The following is a 19934-nucleotide window of genomic DNA, read 5'->3' as shown; positions in this document are numbered from 1 at the left end:
AAGAGAATACAATTATATTCCTGGAAGAATAGCTAAGAATTTGTCAACATCCCTCATTATCTCTTGGCTCAAGATTTGTATGCCTATAATACTTTTTGGACTTTGATCTACAAGCCCAAACTATCTGTTGATAAAACAAGTGGATAAACTGGAATTTTAAAAAAAGCAAATAAGTGAGATTTCACTGTGGCTGTGAGGACACGGAAGAGGTTAGTTACATCACGGTGCAGCCCTGAGTGGACTGTGTAACCCTGGTCAGGACGGTGGCGACAGAGATGAGGATGCGTGAGGAACACACACAGGACCTGGTGATAGAGTGTGAGGGTGATGTCTCAAGGTTTCTTTCTAGCACAATCATATGGCTGGAAGTGAGCCCTGTTAACCTGGGGGGAGAGAGACAGATTGTGGGAATGAGCATAACAGCTTCAGTTACAACACACTGAGGGTGAGCGTCCTGTGCAGGGTGAGCGTCCTGTGCAGGGTGAGCGTCCTGTGCGGGGTGAGCGTCCTGTGCAGGGTGGACGTGAAGCATGTTGAGGAGACCATTGCTTAGCGAGGCTGGGAGTCACCCAAGTCTAGGTCGAAAATATAGACCCCCCCCACAAAAGAAAATACGGACCCAAAGGACCTGGGAAACAGAGTCTGGAAGGGAGATTTGGGGGATCTGTGTGGAGACCTCTTAGCCTTTAGGCTGAGATCGAGTGTGGAGTTCTGTGGGGGAGAGTGTTCCTGGGGAGTCTTTGGGGGATCAACATGCGTTAGAGAGTGAGCGATGTATGATAGGAGCAGCTAAAGGCGGAGGAGCTTCTGGGGCTGGAATGCTTTCAGAGTCGTCCTCTCCAGGAAAACAGCCTGTCCTTCATGCCTCCGCACTGACCAGCCCTTGCATGTGGACCCCCATCCAGTTCAGAGCGCGCTACAGTCAAGGGTGCAGTAGTTCTCCTACGCTGCTGTAGGTGCTGAAGACGAGCCCATCTGAGAGATGGCCCCTCCCACAGGTCCAAGAACTAGGAGAGTGGGTGATGATATTATATAAGGGGCCCAGACCACTCCTGGGAGCCAATAAAACCACCTGTCTCCAATATTTCCCTTCCTCCTTTGTCCTTCTTAGGGGTTTTGTTGTCTCCCTTCCAGTGGGTTGCTGCTGCCTTGGTTAAAGATGAAAAGGAATCCCTGTGTGCATTGCTTGTGTTTTCTAGAAATCTACAGGTTTCTTAAGTGTGTGTGTGTGTGTGTGCGCACACACACACGCACATGGAAGCTAGAGGACAAACTTGTCTATCATTCCTCAGGTGCCATCCACCTTTTTTTTTTTCTTCATCGCCCTAGAGCTTGCTAGACTGGCTGGCCAACAGGTCCCATGGCCTCCCTTGTCTCTGCCTCTCCGGCTCTGAGATGACAAGTGTGTACCATCTTGCCCAGCTCCATTGGGGTCCAGGGACCTCACTCAGGTCCTCATGCTTGCAAGGCACTGATCCACCTCCCCAGCCCTCGGCCAATTTTTGTGTTAGGCTTGACCTGGAGATTTTCTTTCTGGCAAGTAGTAATAAAAATCAAGGCCTACACCATTTTATAGCTATAGCAACGTGTGCACTGTTTCCACAGTGTCTCAAGATGGACAGTTTCTTGGCCTCTTGGCTTGGAATCAGCATTCTTCTAGTCTCCATTCAGAGAAAGGATAGGCCCCTGCTATACTCTGACTCGTGTAAGGAGCCCAATCCCAGTGTCTCTCTATGTGTAGGGAGGGATAGGTGCTCTGGCTCCTCTTGACCATATTCAACCTAACACCCTCAGCTCGGGGGGCTCTACCATAGCTCCCCCAAGAGGCGCCTTCAATGAGTTTTATGCTTAAGTTGTATGCTAATGAACCTGCTTCTAGCCTCCAAAGCTGGTAGGGACTTGCGTTTCTGCACACCATCACAATGCTTCCTTTCAGGCCTTGCACACACAGATACAGATACCCCTGTTGGATTAAGTGGTATTACGGTATCCTAAAGGTCACACAGATAAAGGATCGAGCAGGGCTCTCCTTAGGCTGCATTCCTACTGTCCGTAAGGATAGAAGGGATGAGAGGCCCTGTGCAGAGGCGGCCCTTTTTATTTGCTGCTCTTTGCAAATCAAGAGGAACAGGCCTGCTCCAGGCAGAGTCTAATCCAGGGCAGCTCCCTGATGGCCATCAAGTCTCACATTTGGCCACCTCAGCTTCATACCCTGAGACAGAACAAGCACTAGGAAGACTCGTTTAACGTTTATTCCCAGGCCTTTTTTTTTCTTTCTCTCTTTTAATTTCCTCTGAAAAGAATACGAACCACTCGGGTCTTTACACTCTGCAGGAGCTAATCCCCCACTGGAAGCTTGGGGCGACCACGCTCCTTCTTGCGGATGTGATCTGTCGACACAAGCCTTCCTTCGGGCTCTTTGAAAGGCCCACGGTGGATGGAGAGGCTCTCTCTTCTGGAGCTCTCTTACATTTTTTAAACTATAGTTTTTTAAAAAGAAAACAACACAGGAATTGCTTCCAGAGCCCGGATGCCAGTGTGGAGTACTGTCTCCTCTTTGAGGGCAGGCGGCTTTTACCGAGGAGTTCATGTACCCAGTGGCCCCACAGCTACATGCTGCTGACAGAGGCGGGCACTTACTGAGCCCCAGGTCCCACTGCACATGATCAATGGGGAGTGTGTATGCTGCATGTTGAAAGAACCCTGGGAAGAAAATGATACTTTTATAACTGAAAGTGCTTAATAAGTGCTATTCACTAACTAAAATCACATTTTCCTTGGATATCTTAGTTAGTTCAGTATCCGTTTCATTAACAAAGGGAGATCTGTCTGAAATAATTTCTAATCTCCTCTTATAATTGTGATAGAAGGTCTCATCTTTATCCAGTGTACCTTTACTTTAACTCTGTGTGTGTGTGTGTGTGTGTGTGTGTGTGTGTGTGTGTCAGGCACAAGTGTCAGAGGACAACTTTCAGGCATCTGCTTTCTCCACTTTCACCGTGTAGGTCCTGGGATGACATGCAGAGATCCGCCAGGCTTGGTGGTGCCCTAACCTGCTGAGGCATCTCCCCGGCCCAACACATGTAATCGCGTGCTTTGCACACGGCACTATAAAGAAGTGTGTTTGACGAGAGAGTCTTTGATCTCAAGGAGCTCCTTTTTGAAACCTAATTTAGTTTTTCACCAGCAAGGTGTGGTAAAAATCATCTTAGACATGCTGATCTGTTGAGATGATTTGAATGACTTGGGGTGAGGAAGCCTATCTGTTAAATTCCTTGCCATGCCTCTTCATACATCTGCATGTCTAAGTCTCATGAATATTTTCTTAGCACAGAAGAAGGAACCCTCATTACAAAGCACTCCCTGGCCTCTCTGTGATCAAATGGAATGAGACTCTATCTCAGAATTACAATTGAAGTCATATTTATCCCCTCACTATCTGATGAAGCCTTCTGCTGGTTTCTTGGGTGGCCAATCACATGACAGATATATGGCTTTGAGACAGGAAGTGAAATAAAAATTCCCATAACACCTTTAGGGGAAAGAGACATTGTCACCATTAAGCCTTTTAGACGATGACTTAATTCTCTTTAAACTTCCCTCAATCCTTACTGAGAACTCGGAACTGATCCCTGGAAGGGGCAACCTAGCTTTCCTACTGAAGCCACAAACTGTACACCGTTGTGATTTCAGGAGTGAAAATGGCATAACATGCCCTGGCAGAGTTCACTTAACACTCTAGTCAGAATCCTCAAGAATGCTTCATACAGATGCAGCTGCCAGAGAAAGGCCTGAACACAAACGGTGTGCTGTTCCAAAGAGCACATTTTTAACGGCACTATGGCCCTGAATCTGAACACCATTTGGTATACTCAGATCGCTGCCAGGTGGTTGTCAATGGCAAACAGACAGCAAAATGCCCTACCTGCAACCCCAGTCACCCCCATGCATGTGGTAAAAACAATGTATGAGCATACAACTTCTACTCCAAAGACCCAAGCAGGCACGGCAATTCCTATGTGGCCATCCCATACTTTCTATTTAGATAGACTGGAAGACTCAGTTATCCTAGACACCTTTTACTGGGTACCTAAAATGTCAGAAGATGCTGTTGGCCTTACTTTCAAAATGTGCCTCATGTCCACTTCTTAACTTCTCACCACCTCCGTCACTCCCACGCTGGTCCACACCTCCATCATTTCTCCCCTGGTTTCTACAAGAGCCCCTGAGTTCTACCTCACTGTTCATGTTGCAATCTACACTCAAAAGACAGAGGAATCCAACTACAACTTCAGTCAGACCATCTCACTACTGCACAAAACTCCATTCCAGACCCATCACCAGGCTCACGGAGCAAAAGGCAGGGTCCTCACAGGGAACCAGATACATGGCCCCCCATTTCACCCATACCTGACTTATCTTCTGCACGTCACTCACACCACCATACCCGGGCCAACATCTGGGATGCTCGTCCACATGCAAGGGACATTTCCATCAAGAGGCTCTTAGGGGTTTAGTCCAACAGCCTGTGATATTCTTCTCTAGAGTAGCATGTGACTCAATCCCTCACCTCCTTAAGTCTTCCGTCAAAGGCTAGCTTGCCAGTGGGGACCACTTGAAGTCATTCCCTGAATCCGCAGCCCCAAACTCCTAGCACACATCCTTTTTCTGCTTTAGTACCTCCACAACACACTACTGTCTGTGTAAATATGTAAACATTTAATTACATATTTACAGCACCCTGTCCCTAGACATAAGCTCCATGAGGGTAGGGTTTCTTGACTGTTTTCTTCCTTCTACCTGTGTGGCACCTAGCAAAGACTGGCCCTTAGTAGGTGATCAATCAAAATAGGAATTAATGACTGACTGAACGATGAACTGTACTTCAGAACTCTGGGCCTTCATGTGCTTACATCCACACATTCCTCAACATATAACACAGCATCTTCAGAATGTGTAGCAGGTTGTAGTCAAGGAGGAATGAAGAACATCACAGGACTTCCGAACTTCTTTCAGCTCACACTCCACCCGTTAGGAGCTGAGTTTGTGTCAGGGTTCCAGCACAGAGAAAACCCATGGCACTAGCTTCTAGTTCTATTCATGAGGGAGGTAGACAGGTTGTCATGCCGGGGAAGGGAAAACATAGAGGCCGCCATGCTTCTGTCTGCTCTAATGCCAACCACACAACCATGTCAAAAATGGAGATTACCTCCATTGAAAACAGACACTCCCTCCAACAAGGGTATTGCAGCAGAAAGAACAGTTTCTGGGGGAAACTCCAAGAGTCGGGAGAATGTCATGATACATGTCTTCATTGGAGCTTGGTCTGAATTAGGGTAAAATAGAAAAGTTGATAGTAGTGTACTCTTTAAAGATTTTCTTTTTTTCCCCAAAGGAATTAAAGACAACAGGGACAAGACCAGCACTGTGATGAGTGGGGCGGGGGGGGGGGGGGCATTTGCTGGATGAGTGCGTGAGAAAGAGAATGGAGACGGAAATAGGAAAAGACCACTTCTTCCAAGACGAAGCTCTCCACCCATCAACAAACCCATCTGTTGTCTCTCTTCCTTTCTTGTAGCATATCAAATTATCATTTCGCAGATGAGTCAGCTCAACGACAGGAAAATACAACATCATTAAAGCTAGTGTTCTCCCTGATGCCCACTGGGATTTGCCTTAATCTTTTCCAAATATGGATATCACCTGAACTGTTTCCCAAGCATCATACTTGGACTTGAAGTAAGTTCAAGTAGAAGTTGCTGCAAGGTCACATCAGTCTAAATAGTCTATTATTGTGTTAAAGGTCATGTTTGGCAGGATAACAAAGGTATCAAGACATTTTTGTGGTTCCAGACATGGTTTTAAAGAAGAAAATATAGAAAGACACGACTTCCACAGTCTTATACCTATAGCTTTTACTCCCATTATTGTAATGAATATCCTAATTCACAGTCAAATGGCTGCAGAGGTGACAGTCTTGACTGAGCAATGTTTCTCTGTTACTTTTGTTTGGAGTGTGGCCCCAACAAGACTGCCTCCCTTCAGAGCAGGAACTGGCGGTTTCCCTCTAAAGGTGGCTAGCATTGGAGCAGACACACAGTGAGCGCTCCGTAGAGACCCGGAGACTCCACATTCGGTTTCTGTCAGTCATGCTTTAAAACTCTGGCAAAGGCTTTGAAACTACAAACAGGCAAAGAGCTGGCCAGGAAAGACAAACAGTGGTAGAAGGACCCGTGTGTGTTCGCTTTACGTATCACAGTGAAGCACATTTCAGAAGTATCCAAAAGCATTCTTTGAAAGTGAGCTTTCAAATAGGTACGTTTTTTTTCGTGTGAATTCAGAACTAAAGGAGATTCTTACAGTTTTCATCCTGGGCAATGCATTGTAAGGGGATCCCAAAGAAAGACGTATAGCTGTCATTGTACCACACCAGAAGCTCGGTGCCCCTGGGGATATCTATACAGGCTCGGTAGAATATATTCGACCTATTTAAAACAAAAGAAAACCCAACTTAGTAAGACGTAATGCTCACGTGTCCCGCCGCATTTTTATTGCCCCCAAAACATTCTTCCCAGCTCCTCCTAAACAGTTTATAATAAATCTACACCCACTTTATTATCCCAGGTAATTGAGGAGAACCTGTAACTCAGTATGATAAACAACGTATAGTTTATTTCCACAGTACCCCTCCAGAGAGGGTCTTGAAGAGACAGATATGTGGCCCAGGGGAGAGTAGGAAAAAAAAGTTCATTTAAAAAAAAAAAAATTCCATCTCACACTAATGAGAAAATTCTTTCTGGTGGCAAACTACGTAGGCAGTTGAGTGCTGCCCCAAATTCATATGTAAATTAATATTATTTACTTCTTATTTTAAGAAAAAAGCACTTGGTATATTCTGACACCTTGGTGTTAGGTGTCCCCAAATTCATAATAAAATAAAGCAACTTAATGATGTAAGGACTAGGAGAACGAAAAACCTTCCTATCTGCTCCCCTTTCCAGCCCTAAAGTTTGATGTAGGAGAAGAGAAAAGTCCTCTTGTGTGAAATGGATGGAAATTCAATAAATACAAGAGGAGCACTTTACTCGGGCTGAAAGATTACACCCTGGATGATGGAGTGAGGGTCCCAAGAAATAAACATTTTTTATAACAGCAGCTTCGGTGCCATTAAGAAAAATCTACAGATTTTGAAAAGAATGAGGGTGTCGAGACGGTTTTCCTCAATGAGGGATTGTTACAAATATTAGCCTCAAGTTCCAGATAAAAGTGTTTAGGGTTGGTGGGCCTTAAATTTTGCCTTTCTGGAAGGAATTGGCTGCAGTGGCGTAATTTGTCCTGTGTAGAACACTGCCTACGTAAGGGGAATCTTTCCCCACATTTTTCACGGCAGTGAGATATGCACTTGTCAACATATTTTGTCACCACAAAGTGGCTCTTGGCAACAGGATCATAAAGATCAATAAAAAAGTGCAGATTCTCAATATTTTACTTACAGCTGCAAAAATTTCATTTATCTTGTTATTTTCCTAACTTACTGCCATCCTGTCTCACGAGGGCACTGCTCGCTAAGCAGAATGGTTTTTTTTTCCCCAACATTCTATGAATATCTGACAAAAACTGCAGCCGCTTGTCCAGCCCTCGCTGCCCTTCCTGCCTTGGCACCTCCAGGAGCAGCGCATTTTATTAATTTTTTCCACTGCTACATAAAAAAAAAAAAAATCAAAATTGGAACCGAGTTATAAATCACTGACATCTCCTAACTTGAGAAAAATTGAGTCTACTTTGTACCTCACCCTTGTAACATTTCATCTCTGGGTTTGCCTTCCCTTAGTATAAACACAGCGCCCGGCAAATGAGTGTGCCGAAACCCAGCGACACACTTTGCTGCTGAAAGAGCAGGACTGTTTTCGAGCGATGGGTGGTCTTCTGAGGCACAGAGTAGGCCGAAAAAGGGGGGCGAAATGTGTAAGCGTACACCATTCCTTACAAGCACCCAGAGCTTCCAAAGCTTGCAGAAATCCCGGCATGTTGGAGCACATCAAAGGGATTTTTCCCTTTTCAGATAATATTTCCTTTGCTGACATGTATTTAGTATTGTGGTTGGATGACTCATAAGGATAGCCTCATGGCGTCCCAACGCAGTTGAAGCAGAACACATGCCAACAAACATTATTGTCAGCCTCAAAATAAAAACAAAACGTTCAGCTAAGGGTCAATCAATCAAGGGCGCTTTGAAGAAAATTCCATTTAGATATTACAAATCATAACAGAATGAATTTAAACCAGCTGACTTTTTGTGAAGAGGACATTCATGTACAATAAAAATTAGGCTGGCTCTTCGGGGTCCAACTTTTCTCTTCTCTTACTTTTGGACGTGGTCACTTGTGATGGATGCCAGTTTTTTTAAATTGTGTTTTTGTAGCTCTTTGTATAAAGATCTGCAGTAATCCAAAACAGATCGGCTGAGGGCGCGCCGTGGCTTCAGCGCCCTCATGAAAGGAGAGTTGTAAAATCCACTTACTATTGACAGATAGGTAATGGCTTACTCATGCCCCACTCCCCTAAGGGGCTTCTTGTCCCAAATTTAGAATTTGCCTCAAGAGCTCCCTTGGTATTTATTACAGAAGTGGCCAAACTATCTCTTGCTGACCAGACAAGCACAACCTTTGCTAATCGTGGAGCTCGGGGTTGACTAGAAAATTCCTGAGAGCCAATGCACACGGCTGGGTTTGCACCGATGTTACCCCACGGCCTCCTGCACTATTTCACGGAAACCATTACTTAATAAAACTGCATGGGAAACCCAGGCAATGAGTCAGACACTGACCAACGATGTTCTTTTTAGAACTGGAGACCTTCGGAGAACGAGCAAGCCAGATTTGTGAACCCTCTAAGCTATAAAGAAAAATTTTAAAAAAAGACTTCACTAAAAAAAAAAAAAAAAAAAAAAAAAAAAAAAAAAGAAAGAAAGAAAAGGAAAATAAATAGCTCCAGGCAGAACTCCAAGTTGCCGAGCACAAGGCTCTCGGCTTTGATGTGTCTGTGGTGCCCAATAAAGCTAAACAGTTGCTTCTGCCTCTGAAGGGAACATGGCTGTTTATAACTGAGCTCATATATTTATAAGGCACATGTTTTCGAGGGATTCTGAGGGAAGAAGTGGGGGGGGGCTGTTTTTCTGTTCGATTTGTTTCCTGCCTTCTCATCTTGATCCCAGCCTTCCCTGGGAACAGGGGGTGGGGGCAGCAGGTGCATTGGGAAGGGGCGACTCAGTGCTCCATCCCTGTGTGACTCTGGGAAGTGAGGATACCTCTGTTCAGACCTGTCACTCTTTGGACTCTGCCCATTCATCTTAGGAGACAGTTGTCGGGGTGGGGGCTCCCTTTCTCTAATTTGAAACAACCACATCACCTGGAACACAGCTGAAATCATCAAAAGGCCAGACCCAGCTGCTCTGGAACCTTTGGAGAGAGCAGGAGAGGTCACCGTGGCTCAGCCCCACTGCTGAGCATGGCCGGTTCGGGAAGACTTGAGTTCTTGGTTTTCCAGACCTTTGTGCAAATGAACCTAATTCTGTCTCTGAGAGACAGACTGATGGAGACTGAAAGGAACAGATCTGGAACCGAGTCTGCAAGCTTCCATTTATATGTATGTTCACATCTGCTGGGGGGATTCACCCCATTCGGTGGGGCTGTCAAACTCATTCAGGTCCGTACGGACATTCAAGTGACCACGCAGAGTAACGTCAGCCTGTGTGTGGAGTCAGAGAGGGCCTCTGCTAGCGCCTTTGTTTCTGAATATCCATGAACTAAGGCATTTCAGAAACTCAGCAAAGACAAACAGATCTACGCGGAGTTGGGCAGGATGTTTTCAACCGCTTCTCAGCAAGCCTGGGTTTGTATTTGCAAGCCAGGGGGTTCCGGCGGTAAACCAAGTCATACTTTACCTGTACTGAACTACTGTTAGGTTCTGCTCTCCACAGTGCCTTGCACATCGGATATACCTCATCCAGCTCGACTTGCTGGGCTCCCCACCATCAATAAAGTGCTGAAGTGTCCCATCTTGATCATATATCTAGAGAAGAGGTCAGAAGGTCAAGTAGTTAGAACGAATCATCAGCAATCCTTCTCCCTGTTTCCCTTGGTGTCTTTCCACGTCAGCGGCGGGGATTTACGGTCCTTGGGTTCTCTAGTGCCTATTGATGGCTGTGGAAACTCAGCCAGGGTAACAGGAAAATATTTTTTGGTGGGGCAAGTCGATCACGTTTCTCTTATCAAGCCAATCTTCCCTGTATTAAACATAGTTGTGGTGTCTCAAGGATGTGACCAGATTTCCCAAAGAATATTTAACCTATTTTGACAGGCTAGTCTTAAATAATGAGCTGCCGGATAAACAAAGCAAGCTGAAAGAAGAGGCCGCACTGACGTGGTTGGAACCAGCACGTAAAAGGGCCTCGGTCTCCAGCACACAGCCATTCAAAAGCCTTCGAGGAGGCAGCCACTGTCCATCCGCCCGAGCTGGGCGATCCCCAGCAAAGGCAGCTGGGAAGTTGTAGAACTGTAGAGGACTGGTAAAAAATGAACTCTGGGATAAATAAAAAAAAGGGACTGTCCCCCCACAGGAGATGTAGGTCTCTGAAGCCCTTAAGGGAGGGGTCATCCCAAAACATCCCCAGAAAGGGGAAGAGGAAAACAGCTGTCTCCTATGGAGTTTACATTTCTCAACCAAGGTCACTTTCATCACTGTTGCCTGAGGTCAGCCCCAGCAGATTCCTCAAGATAGGAAAAAGAAAAGAAAACCCACTTCAAACCAGTCAATAAGCACAGGACACGCCCCGCAGCCCCCCCCCCCCGCGGCCCCCCCAGCTCCAGCTCCACCCCCCTCCCCCCCCCCCCCCCCGTCCCCCGTCCCCAAAAGAATCCTTATTCCAGCAACTTGGCTAGACACACAGTGAGGGCTGAAAGTAGAGTCACAAGTGCCCCTCCAGAAACCACTTTGGTTCCAGGAACTTGGTGTGACATGGTGTCCAGGAGCAGGAGATAAGGCCGTTACATATCCAATAAACAGTAATTTTCTAAGGTTTCCCCAGACATTGAGGCAGCCAGGAAGCACAAGGCAGTTCAATAGTTCCTTGGAGGTCTGGGCAGATAGTTGAGTTGGCAATGTACTTCCTGCAGTAACGTGAGGACCTGAGCTAAATCCCCAGCACCCACATAAAAAGCTAGGCATGGCTGGGCAGTGGTGGCGCACACCTTTTATCCCAGCACTCAGGAGGCAGAGCCAGGCGGATCTCTGTGAGTTCGAAGCCAGCCTGATCTACAGAGCGAGAGCCAGTACAGGAACCAAAACTACAAGGAGAAACCCTGTCTCAAAAAAAAAAAAAAAAAGTTGGGCATGGTAGCACAAGCTTGGAATCCTACTGCTGGGGAGGCAGAGACAGGCGGATCCCTGGGGCTTGATGGCCTATGAGCCTGCCGTAATGATGAGTTCCAGGTTCCCATAAGAGACCCAGTATCACCAAACAAGGTATATGTCTCCTGAGGACCAACACCTGAAGTTAACCTCTGGCTTCCACATGCACGTGTACTCACAGACAGGTGGACACACACACACACACACATACACACACACACACACACACACATACCTGCACATATACGTACATACACATGCACATGCACACAACTAGTTTCTTAGGAGTACAGACCTTACAAGGACACCAGGAGAACTAAGTATATTTTGAATAAAGTCAGTACTGCCTCCCGGGAGCTGCTGAGGAGTTCCCCAAGGCATCCTGAGAAACCACGCCTCTTTTTCTGAGCCCTCCCACTTTTCCTCTCCAAGTAAACACGCAGAATAAATCTTCCAGAGAAACCCTCATTGTGTGGCCATTCATACTAATTCAGATCAGTGTTTCGATTCCAGAGGACCCTGGACTTTGTGTGAGTTTCTTCTTTTACTTTCACCCATTATTTTAAAGCAAGTGAATACTCTCCCTTGATCGGCCTGATATTCTGTCTCCTCCTCCAACCTCTCCACTGCCCCCCAGGAAACGACAAACATCAACCCAATAAAGGAAATCATCTGAGAATTTAACACTTGATAGCCATACCAGGACGATCACAGCTGATAATCAACTCAGCCAGAAAGGAAGGAAAAGGTCCCCGGACTGTGTTACAGTTGAGGCTAAATGCTTCTTCCAATTCCTTGCTTTGGGATAACAGCAGAAAATGGAAACACGTTACATGGTAGCTCCACCTGCTCAGCAGCAAGCGAAAGGTAGACAGCATGTTTAGGTGACATTACCCTAATTGATTTTGTCATTGTATTTTTTTATTTTGTTTTGCTTTTTTTTTTCAAAGACAGTCAAACAACACTCAAAAATCTCACCCCATGAGACTGCGGTCACCAGCCAGAGAGACTGAACAAAACTATCCTGTCCCCTCAACACCACTATTGATAATTAGTGGGATAAAATTTTTGGATGAAATCCCTTTTCCCTCTCCCTACAAAGACATCTTGCATAAAGGCTACTGGTAATAATTACCACAAACACCCTAAGATGTGTGCACAACAGTCCACTTTACTGCTCCCAGCCAGGATCCTCAGCCACAAGCGACTGTAACACTGTAGACCAAAGGGCCCAGCCTGCGTGTGAGCTCAGCCGAACACCATGTGCTCACGAGTCTAACCTGAAATGAGTGGAAAAGGATTTCCTGCTCTAGATAGATATGCCTACAAAGAAACCCACAATGTGTGTCTCCGACTTGCCTTGAAGAAAAAGTAGATCATCATGTGTCAGGAAGTATATTCTAAAGCAGCATGTGGCATGAGGCCAGGCCTTCCAGGCTTTGGCCAATACTGATTGCAGTATTTCACAGAAAGCTGTGATGATCCTGTATGCTTTCTTCCATCTCATAGCTGCATGTCTAGGGTTGAAGAAACTCCTCTGGCCTTGACTCTGCCCCCAGTCTTGGAAGCACAGCTACTACCATACACAAATCTCCTTCCTAATGGCTTTCAGTTGCATTCAATGCTCTCTCTCCACGGTTAGCACTGGAAATGGGACAAGATCCCCTTAACCCATCTTCCTTACAGGATCTCCAAGATATTATCTAAACGTTAGCCTTTGTAATCCTTAAAACATAGATCTAACTATACCTGTAGGCACAACACCTCTGGGAGGAAAAAAAAAAAAAAACGCTTCACAAATGTTATGCATTTCAGGTCAGACAACACACGTAGAGTTCCTCAAAGGAGCTTACTACACAGATATGACCAGCATCTCCTTGGTGGTTACTGAGAGCCCAGAACCCAGTGTTTTGCACTTGGCCTCAAGACAGTCCTGAGCTCTTTGTGGTCTGTGCTGTTAAGAGCCAACATTTAAATGCAGCCTTTCTTGCAAGAACCAAAATGAGCCAGAAAATCTGGAAACCTATGTTCTTTCCTCAGTACAAAGAGCATAGAACGGGCAGGGGGATGTGCAAACGTGGAGTGCTGAACAGAAACCAAAGGCATCCCCAAGAGATGTAGCTACAAAGGGTGTGCTTTGCTATTCACTATGGTCGGTTGTCTTGGTCAACATTGAAGAGCTTGGTTAAGAAATCTGTACGTAGCTTATCTCCCAGACAGCAGCCATCCCCTTCTAGGCAGAAAGAAGGTAAAAGGAACTCCAAGTGAGACTTATCAACTGCGACCGCCCAAGGTAGCAGCTACCGTTACAAGTACAGGAAGTTGTTCTGGAGGTGGAACTGACACCCATATTTGTGAGACATTAACATGAGGTTTTAAGATAGATACCTGATAGCCCCACCACCACCACCAGACTCAAGGAATTTTGGAGATGAGTTATGCCAAGACCTGGAATTACTGGTTCTTATTATCTGTCTTTCAAAAGATTTTTAAATAAGCAGGAAACATTTTTTAAATGCTCAAAGTGTTTAGACAACTCCCCTAGGACCTATGAAAGTGCTGGAAAAGTCAGAAGTTTCAAGTGGGGAGCATAAAGGCGTGCGTGTTAACTTTCAATTAAGGAAAAGATTCATTCTGCGATAACACCTAACACAGCACATTTTTGGCAGAAATGGTGTCCTTTATTCTGGGTGAAAATGATCAGCGTTTTAATATTTTCTCTACTCTTTTCCAAAGTGAAGCCAATAACTCTCAAGGTGGGAGAACTAACTGCATGAGAAGAAACACATAGGACACCTGGCCGGGGGTGAGTGGGGTAAATTCTGTAATGGAGACTCTGAACTGGAGAATGGATCATTTAGTGTTTGTTACGTAAAAGCCATTTTGCCTGTTGCCAAATTGAAGTGTACTACGGCACAGCCACACTGGAGGACACTTTGACAATATCTCAGTAAATTTGAGAATGCTTATATCCTTTGGTTTAGCAGTTTCACATCTAGGAAACTACCCCAGTGAAATTCTGCTGAATTCAGGATGGTTTCAAAGGCATTCACGGAGGGACTGCTTGGAATAGCAAAGAACTAGAAATAATGGGAGCATCTCATCATTGGAAGAATAAGTTGTCTTATCCACTCAAAAACATTTGTTTAGCACATTTAAAATGAATGAATTAGATCTGTTTGCATTAGGAGATCAATACTAAAAACATAATGTTGACTGAGAAAAAGCAAGTTGCAAGCCATTGTTAAAATACACAAAATAATACTCTAAGTAGAGCATGTGATGGCAGTACCTATTGCAATGTCTAGAAAGCATATGCAAATATATGCAGCCAAACTCTGAGGTGCTGCATGAGAAGGATCCCTGACATGCTCCTTAGAGAGGGGGTCTTCAGAAGCAAAGACCATCGAGGAAACAGCGGGATTCCACTTTAGAAAGGCTTCATTGCTTTGCTTTGAATGAAAACCTGACACAAATCCAGCAAGGTGCCGATGACTGGTCAGTGCTTCTGGTGTATAAACGGGGATCTGTGCAGTGACTCTTTCTCTCCACGTCCCCCACCCGTTTTTCTTTTCTGTTTTCACACTAGACCTTAAACCCAAGGACTCAGCTCCAACCCTAGACTCTATTTTTCCTTTCTGATCACAGAAAGAAAAATACAAACAGAACATAGAAACCTGGGTCTTTATGTCTTGGTGCTTTTGATGTGTGTGTGTGTGTGTGTGTGTGTGTGTGTGTGTGTGTGTGTGTGTATTGTGAAGACATCGAGGCTGCCTGTTGCTGGAGGTCAGGAGTGCCTCAGTGCACCCTCCTGGGAAGATGCTTGTAATATGTCTCTCTAAATGATCAGCCTCTGATTTTCCTCTGTGGTTGTTGCTGTAATTTTAAAGCGACTGCTTCTGGCCCGTGCATCTCTTCTATCTTACATCAACAGGCCTAGCAAGATGAGTAACGGGAGAGCTGACTGTTACTTTTAAAGGGGATTTTAAGTTTTCGATCCACAACACCAGTTGTAATTGCTATGTATAACGACCACACAAGTTCTCTCACTTCACACCACGTTGTGGCATTGACTGAAAACCTCCATGAGAAAGGAATTGAAGCACCTCCCTGGCATCTGAAGTGCCATTCTCTTCCATGTTTATATTTTCCTAGAACAGAACTCCAAATGAAAAGAGAAGGAGTAAGATGTACGCCAGTGTTGGACAGTAATGATTGCTGGTCAGAGTAGCTTGAGTACAGACAGCTTAGCCACTTGTGAATGCTGCCAGCTTGTATGGCTGCCACGGATCCATCTTATCACCGATAGGAAGACACCACCTTCTGAGTCATAGGAATCTGAATGAACAGTGTAAAGCAGGATTTGCGAATGAGCCACTCATAACTTCGTTTTGCTTGCCAAGTGTTTAATTTTTTTTTTTTTTAAATATGGCCTAATTTGATTTTCAACTTCTCTTGAAAAATCGCAAAGCAGGCCTCCAATCTTGCTGAGGAAAAGTGTCCACCTCCACTCTTCCTAATTCCCAGGGCTTCTTACTGGCTGGTGGGACACTGACTTCACAAATGCTTCCAGTAATCTTCTTAGTGCTTGGCCAGCCTCCTTCAGCACTTACTGGCAACCACAGCTACAGGGGAATCAGCGCTATCACTTTGACAGAACCTTGAAGTAACAGCCTAAAAACCCTGCAAACATCCATCACTCCTGTACTGCTCAGAAACCTTCATCCTTCCAGAACAAGGGAGAACACGCCTACACACACACACACACACACACACACACACACACACACACACACACACGTTTTAAGTATCTTTTCAAGTGAAGGATCCCTTGTAATAAATGCAATGAAGTCTTGAGCACAGACAGGGTAGTGCGTGCCTGTGATCACAGCACTTGGGAGGTTGAGGCAGGAACGGTGCAAGGTCAGCTGAGCTACACAGTGAGACCCTGTCTCTAAAAAGGAAAGAAAGAAGGGAGGGAGTGAGGGAGGGAGGGAGTGAGGGAGGAAGGGTCCAACTAGGTCAGCTAAGGGTTAATACCAGTAACTTTGCCCTGGCTGAAGAAGGAAGCTCAGTGGAAGCAACAGCATTGTCCCGGGGACACCATTCCTGGGGCGTCTGTAGGAATCTTGTATTGACTGGGGGGAGGAGAGCACTGTATGGAAAAACCACAGGGAGAGCATTTCCTGTGGAAGATAAGGCCTCCAGGAAGATGAAGCGGTTCTGTTAGACTGCTTTAAAAGGTACTTAGAATGCTAAATCTTGAGCACAGGGAACTCAGCATCCATCTGTCCAAACCCAGTCAGCGGCCACTGACCACCGAGGAAAGGAAAGGAGGGAGGTCTCCCAAAGCTAGTGACTTAGCACTGGGAGAAGGCTAGGCAGGCCACCTGACAGTTCTCCACCTCCCCACCTCTCCCAGAGTGTTTGGAGGCTGCCTCTTCTTTTGAATTCTGTGAGTGCCCTGAAGAGGCCCAGTAGCTTTGAACTAAAGAAGCCTGAACTACAACTTAGACTCATTCCTCTCATCCCCCAGTGCCCGTGTTTTGTCCGAGTAAGGAATAAAGGTAGTCCCTGGGTTGGACAGTGGGATTAGTCAGTTTTCACAGAGACATTCTCAATTCTATCTCCTTGTCCCCAACCTTGTCCCAGCCCTGCACGAAGGCCCTGGTCCCTGGCGTTTGGTTGTTCCATTGAGTCTCTTCCAGCTTTTCACCAAGCAGCTGAGAAGAGGGAACATACTTTAGACCCAAGCATCCAACACAGGCCCCAGGACCGCCACACTCATGAGAAGTACAGCTTCGTGAAGATCTTGGCTCTTCCTCAAGGGCTCAGGAGAAATTATTCCTAAATGCAAAGAAACAGGCTGAAAAAGTGCTAACAACTCAAGCTCAGAAGCAAATGGTCATCTCCTTGAAGAGACCTCCTCTGATTCTCCGAAATGTAGGTGAATTTCCTATGGTGGTTGAATGAAGTCGGGAGAAGTCAGGGGGAGTGCTCTATGCACACCCGGAAGCCGGATGCTGCCTGTGTTTTCTATTTCCTCACAGCTGATGGAGAATCCAGAGAACAAAAAGTGTGTGTGTGTATGTGTTAGGGGGAGAGTCCCTAAGATTTCCTCTGTCCATTCTCACACCATGTTTTTACAGTTATCCATCTTTCTGTAAAGTTCAAAAATTGGGGTTTTAAGTTAAAAAGTTAAAAAGCATACAATTTGCCAGGATAGGTAAAAATGTGTGCTCTGAGATTCCACCATGTGTCAAAAGGACAACAGACTTGATTATTTTGACCGTGAAGTTAGTCATCAGAATACCTTTACTGAAAAGTAGACTTTACTTTCAACGTACAGTTGGCAGAGGAGATCTTACATATTACAGGTAAGAATGTATTCTATGAGCAGGTCTAGTTAGTGGTGATCACGGGGGCACACCTATGGGGGTCAGGCCTAACAAGTGTGAGTTACAGTCATGACTCCATCATGAGTGGTCCTGTGACATTTGGGCAGTTGTCCAACCTCAACAAAGCTGAGAACTGGGGTGGAGGGAGGGCGCGAATAAGGTCCCTACTCTAAGAACCGAGATGAAAATCAAATAAGCATGTAAGTGTGTGTAAAGGCTCAGCACCCAGGGACTGCCCAGAGAACATTAGTTATCCTTAGACCAACATTATAATTGACGTCTACCCAGGCAAAATGTAGTGGCCTGCCAGTGAGCAGCAGTCATAATATATGTGGAGCAGGCTGGTGTCTAGCTCGGTGGTAGAACATTTATCTAACATGTGTGAGGATTTGGGTTAAAAAAAGACTAAGACAATATCTATGTTGGCATATACAAACGCATTACTCCTAAGATGACTGGACCATACACTCGTCGAAGGCAGAAATGCATTTCATCATTTTAAAATTTTACCAATACACATTTTTCACACACGAAAAGAATAAGGAAACGATTTAGGATGTCAAATGGGATATGAAAGTCAATCAGTTGTTTATATTTTATCATTCAGGTGAAATTACTTAAAAGTAAAAGTATAGGAGGCTGGAGAGATGGCTCAGTAGTTAAGAGCACTGGCTTATTTTGCAGGACACAGGCTCCATTCCCAGCATCCTCGTGGTAGTTCATAACTGTCTTTAACTCTAGGCCCAGGGAATCTGATGCCCTCTTCTGGTGTCTGAGGGCATTGCATGCATATGGTGCACAGATAAATTTGTAAACGTATAACATTCAACATAAAAAATAAAAGTACATATGACAACAGAAAAATGTTTCACTAATTTAACTACTGTCTAGAAAACAGTACACAAATTTGCCTTCAGGCCTGTAGTTTGTATTCCTCAATTTAATTATTTTAAGCTTGTCATTCACACCCACACCCACATCTTTAAGAACATTCCTGGGACATATTTGAAACTAACAGGTATTGATCACAAATGTTTTAATTAGTAGTAGCTTGGGGAGTCCAATATCTCCCTCCCTGTACATCGGCTACAAGGCAGGATAACTGATCACTGATATATTGATCACAGAAAGCCCCAGAGTGGTATTTTATATTTCCATGAATTCATCCTATTCAAGGAAAGCAGCAGTCTGTATGATCAATATACCTGGGAGCAGGGACATGCGGAAGTTTCAGCTCAGAGCCCCAAATGCACAAGGATTTGGCGTAGTTCTCTACTCTAAGGAAGACATCAAGATCCCCACAAGTGCGACTCCTAATCTCATGTGTTTGTTCACGCTCTCTTCCTTCCCAACCCCTCTCACTTATGTGTAGGGGGGAGGTATACGCACACAAGTGTGGCAGAGTGTGTAGACTGGAGTCCAAAGGGAGTTATTAGGTACCCTCCTCTACCACTCTCTGCCTTATTGTTGAGAAAGGGTCTCTCCCTGAACCCACAACTCATACTGTTTTGGTTAGACAGGAAGTCAGAAATTCCAAGTGAGTCTGGTCTCTGCCCATCAATTCTGGGGTTCCAGGTAACCGCAGAACCGCTCAGCTTGTAACATGGGTGCTGGAATTCAAACTCTGGCCTTCATGTTTATGTATTCAGAGGTCCTAACTACTGAGCCATCTCTCCAATGAAGCTACCTCAAAGCATAAGAAGAGAGGTTACAAAATCATACAGATTGAGCACCCATCACCTGAAAATTAAAAATCCAAAACTGTTCCAAAGTTTGAAACTTGTTAATATTGTTAATATGGAAACACTTCAAAATGTTTCAGATTTCAGAGCATTTTAAATCGTGGATGCTGGATTAGGGATGCTCTGAGAGGAAACCTATGTAAAGATTCCCAAATCCAAAAGAGCCTGAGATTTTAGCAACTTCTGCTTCCACACATTTCAGATAAGGAAAGTCAATTCACTCCTCTGAAATGTGTGAAGACACCTTCACCTCCACTCAAGAGGAATGCAGTCAGTCACCAAGTCATAAATCTTATGGCATCTTCGTCTCTACCTCCTCTACCACTCTGACTTGATCTTTACATCTCACCTATGAGGAGGGCTGAGGTATTAGTCAGTCTTACAG

General features: G+C 45.1%; 1 protein-coding gene across 1 annotated transcript in view; it reads right to left on the bottom strand.

Moving 5' to 3' along the window:
- Prdm6 (PR/SET domain 6) overlaps positions 1-19934 on the bottom strand; it is a 103462-nt gene that overhangs the window by 22032 nt on the left and 61496 nt on the right. The window contains exons 3-4 of the mRNA XM_059246676.1: positions 9944-10071; positions 6361-6485 (exon numbers count right to left, since the gene is read on the bottom strand). Coding sequence (XP_059102659.1) covers positions 6361-6485; positions 9944-10071 — 253 coding nt within the window. The remainder of the gene's footprint in view (positions 1-6360; positions 6486-9943; positions 10072-19934) is intronic.

This window comes from Peromyscus eremicus, chromosome 19 (assembly GCF_949786415.1).
Source record: "Peromyscus eremicus chromosome 19, PerEre_H2_v1, whole genome shotgun sequence".
NCBI lineage: Eukaryota > Metazoa > Chordata > Mammalia > Rodentia > Cricetidae > Peromyscus > Peromyscus eremicus.
Note: the sequence above shows the minus strand (reverse complement) of the source record. Positions and strands in the feature narration are given on the sequence as shown.